We start from the raw sequence: 9,992 nt of genomic DNA on the forward strand, positions 1-9,992 counted from the left end.
GGCTAATAATCGTTTTCCTTCCTTTCGTTTCAACAAAGAACAAAAGCCTGATCCTTCATCCTCAGGAGCAGTTTCAGTTTGGAAACCATCTCCAGTCTGGAATAAATCCAAGCCAGCTAGAAAGGCAAAGCCTGCTTCTAAGTCCACATGAAGGTGCGGCCCTCATTCCAGCTCAGCTGGTAGGGGGCAGGTTACGTTTTTTCAAGGAAATTTGGATCAATTCTGTTCACAATCTTTGGATTCAGAACATTGTTTCAGAAGGGTACAGAATTGGTTTCAAGATGAGACCTCCTGCAAAGAGATTTTTTCTTTCCCGTGTCCCAGTAAATCCAGTAAAAGCTCAAGCATTTCTGAATTGTGTTTCAGATCTAGAGTTGGCTGGAGTAATTATGCCAGTTCCAGTTCCGGAACAGGGGATGGGGTTTTATTCAAATCTCTTCATTGTACCAAAGAAGGAGAATTCCTTCAGACCAGTTCTGGATCTAAAAATATTGAATCGTTATGTAAGGATACCAACGTTCAAGATGGTAACTGTAAGGACTATCTTGCCTTTTGTTCAGCAAGGGAATTATATGTCCACAATAGATTTACAGGATGCATATCTGCATATTCCGATTCATCCAGATCATTATCAGTTCCTGAGATTCTCTTTTCTGGACAAGCATTACCAGTTTGTGGCTCTGCCGTTTGGCCTAGCTACAGCTCCAAGAATTTTTACAAAGGTTCTCGGTGCCCTTCTGTCTGTAATCAGAGAACAGGGTATTGTGGTATTTCCTTATTTGGACGATATCTTGGTACTTGCTCAGTCTTTACATTTAGCAGAATCTCATACGAATCGACTTGTGTTGTTTCTTCAAGATCATGGTTGGAGGATCAATTTACCAAAAAGTTCATTGATTCCTCAGACAAGGGTAACCTTTCTGGGTTTCCAGATGGATTCAGTGTCCATGACTCTGTCTTTAACAGACAAGAGACGTCTAAAATTGATTGCAGCTTGTCGAAACCTTCAGTCACAATCATTCCCTTCGGTAGCTTTATGCATGGAAATTCTAGGTCTTATGACTGCTGCATCGGATGCGATCCCCTTTGCTTGTTTTCACATGCGACCTCTTCAGCTCTGTATGCGGAATCAATGGTGCAAGGATTACACAAAGATATCTCAATTAAAATCTTTAAAACCGATTGTTCGACACTCTCTAACATGGTGGACAGATCACCATCGTTTAATTCAGGGGGCTTCTTTTGTGCTTCCGACCTGGACTGTAATTTCAACAGATGCAAGTCTCTAAGGTTGGGGAGCTGTGTGGGGATCTCTGACGGCACAAGGAGTTTGGGAATCTCAGGAGGTGAGATTACCGATCAATATTTTGGAACTCCGTGCAATTTTCAGAGCTCTTCAGTTTTGGCCTCTTCTGAAGAGAGAATCGTTCATTTGTTTTCAGACAGACAATGTCACAACTGTGGCATACATCAATCATCAAGGAGGGACTCACAGTCCTCTGGCTATGAAAGAAGTATCTCGAATTTTGATTTGGGCGGAATCCAGCTCCTGTCTAATCTCTGCGGTTCATATCCCAGGTATAGACAATTGGGAAGCGGATTATCTCAGCCGCCAAACGTTGCATCCGGGCGAATGGTCTCTTCACCCAGAGGTATTTCTTCAGATTGTTCAAATGTGGGAACTTCCAGAAATAGATCTGATGGCGTCCCATCTAAACAAGAAACTTCCCAGGTATCTGTCCAGATCCCGGGATCCTCAGGCGGAGGCAGTGGATGCATTATCACTTCCTTGGAAGTATCATCCTGCCTATATCTTTCCGCCTCTAGTTCTTCTTCCAAGAGTAATCTCCAAGATTCTGAAGGAATGCTCGTTTGTTCTGCTGGTAGCTCCGGCATGGCCTCACAGGTTTTGGTATGCGGATCTTGTCCGGATGGCCTCTTGCCAACCGTGGACTCTTCCGTTAAGACCAGACCTTCTGTCACAAGGTCCTTTTTTCCATCAGGATCTGAAATCCTTAAATTTAAAGGTATGGAGATTGAACGCTTGATTCTTGGTCAAAGAGGTTTCTCTGACTCTGTGATTAATACTATGTTACAGGCTCGTAAATCTGTATCTAGAGAGATATATTATAGAGTCTGGAAGACTTATATTTCTTGGTGTCTTTCTCATCATTTTTCTTGGCATTCTTTTAGAATACCGAGAGTATTACAGTTTCTTCAGGATGGTTTAGATAAGGGTTTGTCTGCAAGTTCCTTGAAAGGACAAATCTCTGCTCTTTCTGTTCTTTTTCACAGAAAGATTGCTATTCTTCCTGATATTCATTGTTTTGTACAAGCTTTGGTTCGTATAAAGCCTGTCATTAAGTCAATTTCTCCTCCTTGGAGTTTGAATTTGGTTCTGGGGGCGCTTCAAGCTCCTCCATTTGAACCTATGCATTCTTTGGACATTAAATTACTTTCTTGGAAAGTTTTGTTCCTTTTGGCCATCTCTTCTGCCAGAAGAGTTTCTGAATTATCTGCTCTTTCTTGTGAGTCTCCTTTTCTGATTTTTCATCAGGATAAGGCGGTGTTGCGAACTTCTTTTGAATTTTTACCTAAAGTTGTGAATTCCAACAACATTAGTAGAGAAATTGTGGTTCCTTCATTATGTCCTAATCCTAAGAATTCTAAGGAGAAATCGTTGCATTCTTTGGATGTAGTTAGAGCTTTGAAATATTATGTTGAAGCTACTAAATCTTTCCGAAAGACTTCTAGTCTATTTGTTATCTTTTCCGGTTCTAGAAAAGGCCAGGAAGCTTCTGCCATTTCTTTGGCATCTTGGTTGAAATCTTTAATTCATCTTGCCTATGTTGAGTCGGGTAAAACTCCGCCTCAGAAAATTACAGCTCATTCTACTAGGTCAGTTTCTACTTCCTGGGCGTTTAGGAATGATGCTTCGGTTGATCAGATTTGCAAAGCAGCAACTTGGTCCTCTTTGCATACTTTTACTAAATTCTACCATTTTGATGTATTTTCTTCTTCTGAAGCAGTTTTTGGTAGAAAAGTACTTCAGGCAGCGGTTTCAGTTTGAATCTTCTGCTTATGTTTTTCATTAAACTTTATTTTGGGTGTGGATTATTTTCAGCAGGAATTGGCTGTCTTTATTTTGTCCCTCCCTCTCTAGTGACTCTTGTGTGGAAAGATCCACATCTTGGGTAGTCATTATCCCATACGTCACTAGCTCATGGACTCTTGCTAATTACATGAAAGAAAACATAATTTATGTAAGAACTTACCTGATAAATTCATTTCTTTCATATTAGCAAGAGTCCATGAGGCCCGCCCTTTTTTTGTGGTGGTTATGATTTTGTATAAAGCACAATTATTCCAATTCCTTATTTTATATGCTTTCGCACTTTTTTATCACCCCACTTCTTGGCTATTCGTTAAACTGAATTGTGGGTGTGGTGAGGGGTGTATTTATAGGCATTTTGAGGTTTGGGAAACTTTGCCCCTCCTGGTAGGAATGTATATCCCATACGTCACTAGCTCATGGACTCTTGCTAATATGAAAGAAATGAATTTATCAGGTAAGTTCTTACATAAATTATGTTTTTATCCAAAATGCCTGCATTTCAGAGAAAGCGCGATTGCTCTGTTTTAAACACTGTAGAGCAGGAGGGCGCTGGTGATAATTGTTCTGTCATACCCTCACACCATTCTGAAGGGGCCATGAGGGAGGTTTTGTCAGATGGGGAAATTTCAGATTCAGGTAGAATTTCTCAACAAGCAGAACCTGATGTTGTGACATTTAAATCTAAATTAGAGCACCTCCGCGCACTGCTTAAGGAGGTGTTATCTACTCTGGATGATTGTGACAACCTGGTCATTCCAGAAAAATTGTGTAAGATGGACAAGTTCCTAGAGGTTCCGGTGCACCCCGACGCTTTTCCTATACCCAAGCGGGTGGCGGACATAGTGAACAAGGAGTGGGAGAAGCCCGGCATACCTTTTGTTCCCCCTGTTACCTCCTACAACCTATTTCGTGCATTGTTCCTGTGACTAAAGCAGCGTGGTTCTGGTTCGAGGAACTAGAAAAGCCGCTCAATAGAGAGACTCCGTATGAGGAGGTTATGGACAGAATACACGCACTTAAGTTAGCTAATTCCTTTATTTTAGATGCCACTTTGCAGTTAGCTAGATTAGCGGCGAAAAATTCTGGGTTTGCAATTGTGGCGCGCAGAGCGCTCTGGCTAAAGTCTTGGTCAGCGGATGTATCTTCCAAGACAAAATTGCTTAATATCCCCTTCAAGGGTAAAACCCTTTTTGGACCAGAGTTGAAAGAGATTATCTCAGACATCACTGGGGGTAAGGGCAAGATAGGCCTTTCAAGGCCAAGAATAAGTCTAATTTTCGTTCCTTTCGCAATTTCAGGAACGGACCGGCCTCCAACTCTGCAGCCTCTAGACAAGTGGGTAATGCTTCGCAGACCAAACCAGCTTGGAAACCGATGCAAGGCTGGAACAAGGGTAAACAGGCCAAGAAGCCTGCTGCTGCTACCAAAACAGCATGAAGGAGCAGCCCCCGATCCGGGACCGGATCTAGTAGGGGGCAGACTCTCTATCTTTGCTCAGGCTTGGGCAAGAGATGTTCAGGATCCCTGGGCACTAGAAATAGTTTCTCAGGGTTATCTTCTGGAATTCAAGGAACTACCCCCAAGGGGAAGGTTCCACATGTCTCACTTATCTTTAAACCAACTAAAGAGACAGGCATTCTTACATTGTGTAGAAGACCTGTTAAAAATGGGAGTGATACACCCAGTTCCAATTGTGGAACAAGGACTGGGTTTTTACTCAAATCTGTTTGTAGTTCCCAAAAAAGAGGGAACCTTCAGACCAATTCTGGATTTAAAGATTCTAAACAAATTTCTCAGAGTGCCATCGTTCAAAATGGAAACTATCCGAACGATTTTACCCTCAATCCAGGAGGGTCAATTTATGACTACCGTGGATTTAAAGGATGCGTATCTACATATTCCTATCCACAAAGATCATCACCAGTTCCTAAGGTTCGCCTTTTTGGACAAATATTACCAGTTTGTGGCTCTCCCATTTGGGCTAGCCACTGCTCCAAGGATTTTCACAAAGGTACTCGGGGCCCTTCTAGCGGTTCTAAGACCAAGGGGCATTGCAGTGGCACCTTACTTGGACGACATTCTGATGCAAGCGTCGTCGCTTTCAAAGGCAAAGGCTCACACAGACATCGTTCTGGCCTTTCTCAGATCTCATGGCTGGAAGGTGAACATAGAAAAAAGTTCCCTGTCTCCGTCGACAAGAGTCCCCTTCTTGGGGACAATAATAGATTTGTTAGAAATGAAGATTTTCCTGACAGATGTCAGAAAGTCAAAGCTTCTAAACGCTTGTCAAGTTCTTCACTCTGTTCCTCGACCTTCCATAGTTCAGTGCATGGAAGTAGTAGGATTGATGGTTGCAGCAATGGACATAGTTCCTTTTGCGCAAATTCATCTAAGACCATTACAACTGTGCATGCTCAAACAGTGGAATGGGGACTATACAGACTTGTCTCCAGTGTTCCACGTAGATCAGAAGACCAGAGACTCACTACGTTGGTGGCTAACCCAGGATCATCTGTCCCAGGGAATGAGCTTCTGCAGACCAGAGTGGGTCATCGTCACGACCGACGCCAGTCTAGTGGGCTGGGGCGCGGTCTGGGACTCCCTGAAGGCTCAGGGTCTATGGTCTCGGGAAGAATCTCTTCTCCCGATAAACATTCTGGAACTGAGAGCGATATTCAATACTCTCAAAGCTTGGCCTCAGCTAGCAAAGGCCAGATTCATAAGATTCCAATCAGACAACATGACGACAGTTGCTTACATCAACCATCAGGGGGGAACAAGGAGTTCCCTGGCGATGAGAGAAGTGACCAAGATCATAAAGTGGGCGGAGGATCACTCCTGCCACCTATCTGCGATCCACATCCCAGGAGTGGAAAACTGGGAGGCGGATTATCTGAGTCGTCAGACATTCCATCCGGGGGAGTGGGAACTCCACCCGGAGATATTTGCCCAGTTAACACAATTATGGGGCATTCCAGACATGGATCTGATGGCGTCTCGTCAGAACTTCAAAGTTCCTTGCTACGGGTCCAGATCCAGGGATCCCAGGGCGACTCTAGTGGATGCATTAGTAGCGCCTTGGACCTTCAACCTAGCTTATGTTTTTCCACCGTTTCCTCTCATTCCCAGGCTGGTAGCCAGGATCAAACAGGAGAGGGCCTCGGTGATTTTGATTGCTCCTATCTGGCCACGCAGGACTTGGTATGCAGATCTGGTGAATATGTCATCGGCTCCACCATGGAAGCTACCTTTGAGACAGGATCTTCTGGTACAGGGTCCATTCGAACATCCAAATCTAGTCTCTCTCCAGCTGACGGCTTGGAAATTGAACGCTTGATTTTATCTAAGCGTGGGTTTTCGGATTCTATGATAGATACTCTGGTACAAGCCAGAAAACCTGTAACTATAAAGATTTACCATAAAATATGGAAAAGATATATCTGTTGGTGTGAATCCAAGGGATTCTCATGGAGTAAGATTAAAATTCCTAGGATCCTTTCCTTCCTACAAGAGGGTTTGGATAAGGGATTATCAGCGAGTTCTCTAAAGGGACAGATTTCTGCTTTATCTGTCTTGTTACACAAACGACTGTCAGCTGTGCCAGATGTTCAAGCCTTTGTTCAGGCTTTGGTCAGGATCAAGCCTGTTTACAGGCCGTTGACTCCTCCCTGGAGTTTAAATTTAGTTCTTTCAGTTCTCCAAGGGGTTCCGTTTGAACCTTTACATTCCATAGATATTAAGTTGTTATCTTGGAAAGTTTTGTTTTTAGTTGCTATTTCTTCTGCTAGAAGAGTTTCTGAGTTATCTGCTCTGCAGTGTACTCCGCCCTATCTGGTGTTCCATTCAGATAAGGTTGTTTTGCGTACAAAACCTGGTTTTCTTCCAAAAGTTGTTTCCAACAAGAATATTAACCAGGAAATAGTTGTGCCTTCTTTGTGTCCGAATCCAGTTTCAAAGAAGGAACGTTTGTTACACAATTTAGATGTAGTCCGTGCTTTAAAGTTTTATCTAGAAGCAACAAAGGATTTCAGACAAACATCTTCTCTGTTTGTCGTCTATTCTGGTAAAAGGAGAGGTCAGAAAGCTACTGCTACCTCTCTTTCCTTTTGGCTGAAAAGCATCATCCGATTGGCTTATGAGACTGCCGGATGGCAGCCTCCTGAAAGAGTCACAGCTCACTCTACTAGGACTGTGGCTTCCACATGGGCCTTCAAGAACGAGGCTTCTGTTGATCAGATATGTAAGGCAGCGACTTGGTCTTCCCTGCACTCTTTTGCCAAATTCTACAAATTTGATACTTTTGCTTCTTCGGAGGCTATCTTTGGGAGAAAGGTTTTGCAAGCCGTGGTGCCTTCCGTTTAGGTAACCTGATTGGCTCCCTCCCTTCATCCGTGTCCTAAAGCTTTGGTATTGGTTCCCACAAGTTATGGATGACGCCGTGGACCGGACACACCAATGTTGGAGAAAACAGAATTTATGCTTACCTGATAAATTACTTTCTCCAACGGTGTGTCCGGTCCACGGCCCGCCCTGGTTTTTTAATCAGGTTTGATAAATTTATTTCTTTAACTACAGTCACCACGGCACCCTATAGTTTCTCCTGTTTTTTTCTCCTGTCCGTCGGTCGAATGACTGGGGTGGGCGGAGCCTAGGAGGGACTATATGGACAGTTTTTGCTGTACTCTTTGCCATTTCCTGTTGGGGAAGAGATATTCCCACAAGTTATAGATGACGCCGTGGACCGGACACACCGTTGGAGAAAGTAATTTATCAGGTAAGCATAAATTCTGTTTTTTTGCAGCATACTCCCATATCCTGTGAGGGCTTGTGCACCAGTATTCAAGGTCAGAGATCTGAAGATGGTGTGTATTGCTTCTGTGAAGACATAATGTGTGTCATGCATGCCACCACCGACTCTCTGAAAAGTTGTGGTGTTTGAATACTGGTGCACAGTCCTCAGAGGATATGTGCGTATACCGCAGAAAAACAGTAATAACCTTCACTAGAAGCATTTTGCTAATGGAAGTGTATTGCAAAAATTATTATTTTTCAAATTAAAGTGCACCCATGCATATTTAATTGTTTACTTTTCTGTCCCTTTAAACCAGGGGTTTTTATTAAAATCTCTCTAAAGAAAGAGGGTATTTTTCAGCCTGTTTTGGATCTCAAATTACTGAAAGTTCCTACTTTCAAGATGGAGTCTATTCACACTTCCTTTAGTGCAGGAGGGTCAATTTATGGCAAGAAAGCTCTGCATGCCTTCCCACACCCCCTTATTTTATGGTGATCTTGTGGACTACACTTCTTGGGTATAAATTCCCATACGTGATGATTCATGGATGATTCTTCAGGTGGCACCAGTACTTGTTTTGTCCAGCTATATAATTCCTGTTTTCCTAATTTATTTGGCTTTATGTATGACTGAGGATCATAGGAAGTGGGAGGGGTTTAAAGTTAGGGTATCTTTTGCCCCCTCCTAGTGTTCTGGAGAGGTGATGGTAAGTAAGCATACATTTTTTTTTTCTTTAACTGATTCTTTGTTCGGTATTACAAACAGAAAACTTTATAATACAGATAAACGATCTATGGGGGTGACAAAAGACAGGCCCTTGGCCTCACCTGCTGTTTGGTTACCTCATTGTTAGCATAATCTCTCACTGGCTAATTCTTTACCAAATATTGACAACTTTGTTACTGAATTTTTTACTCTTAAGCTGAGTTTATTTCTACTCTAATAGAATATGAGAGTGCTATGCATCATGTAGGGCTCCTGGGTCTTTATACAACTGTTCAGTTCAACATCTGATTTGGGTCTTAAAGAGACAATACAGTAAAAAAATTAACCGTTCATGATTCATAGACTGCATTTTTGGCTCCATTGCATTTTATGGGCTAGTTTTATTAAAATAGATTTGGTCAGTGAGGGTTTGTAGCTTTGCATGTTTTTATTTCCGGCATTAATTAGATTTATTAGCAAGTAAAATTGTTGTTTTCTTCCTCTTTAAAAAGGAGCGAAAGTCTCACAGCAGAGAGGAAATCAGTTCATACACACCCCAACTACCGACTGATCAAGTCCAGAAGTGAGTCTGACCTTTCTCAGCCAGAATCTGATGAGGAAGGTTACTCAATGGTGAGTTAATGTATCTTGCGACATCCCTTTAAGGAACATGCATCTCAGACAGATCAAATTGATAATAAAATGGTATCCAAGTTACTTCTGTTATCATTTGTACTTAGTTATCATAGTGTTATTTATTGAAAAAAATACATAGGTAGTGTGCACGTGAATGTAGATGCTAGATTGCTTTTTGCCATTAGATGGCAGCAGCATTCGCACAATGTATAACATTGTTAAAAGCATTCTTACAAACCTGGTAGAACAGGGTGTGGGTATTTACAGTATCCCTGGAGCCTTATGTTCTTACAGTTGGTGATCCAGACCAGCAACTGGGCACAGAGTCACAAATCTGAAACCCTAATTTTTCTTTAATGATTCACATAGAGCATATAGCTAGCTAAGCACAAAGAGTGAACCAATGACAGGAGACATACTGTATGTCCAGCCACCAATCAGCAGCTAGCTCCCAGTAGATCACTGCAGCTCCTGAGCCTGCCTAGATATGCTTTCCTACAAATGATAACAAGAAAACATATCAAATTAGATAATGGAAGTAAAGTTGAAAGTTGTTTAAAATTTATTTGCATGATCTATCTGAATCCTGAAAATGTAATATTGGCTTTACTGTCCATTTAAGATTTGGTTGACTAAAACCTTGATCTGTAAGAAAAACTCTCTTAGAAGATAAACAATAGTTTGCCTATATTTGGCATGGCCAATGTTGCTTTTTGGTGCACTATGCTGACATAAACTTTAATA

General features: G+C 42.1%; 1 protein-coding gene across 7 annotated transcripts in view; it reads left to right on the forward strand.

Annotated features, from left to right (window-relative positions):
* Positions 1-9,992, forward strand: part of HERC1 (HECT and RLD domain containing E3 ubiquitin protein ligase family member 1) — a 683,410-nt gene that overhangs the window by 252,059 nt on the left and 421,359 nt on the right. For all 7 annotated transcript variants that reach the window (XM_053717285.1, XM_053717288.1, XM_053717289.1 and 4 more), the window contains exon 25: positions 9,125-9,245. In XM_053717285.1, coding sequence (XP_053573260.1) covers positions 9,125-9,245 — 121 coding nt within the window. The remainder of the gene's footprint in view (positions 1-9,124; positions 9,246-9,992) is intronic.

This window comes from Bombina bombina, chromosome 6 (assembly GCF_027579735.1).
Source record: "Bombina bombina isolate aBomBom1 chromosome 6, aBomBom1.pri, whole genome shotgun sequence".
NCBI classification, from domain to species: Eukaryota; Metazoa; Chordata; class Amphibia; order Anura; family Bombinatoridae; genus Bombina; species Bombina bombina.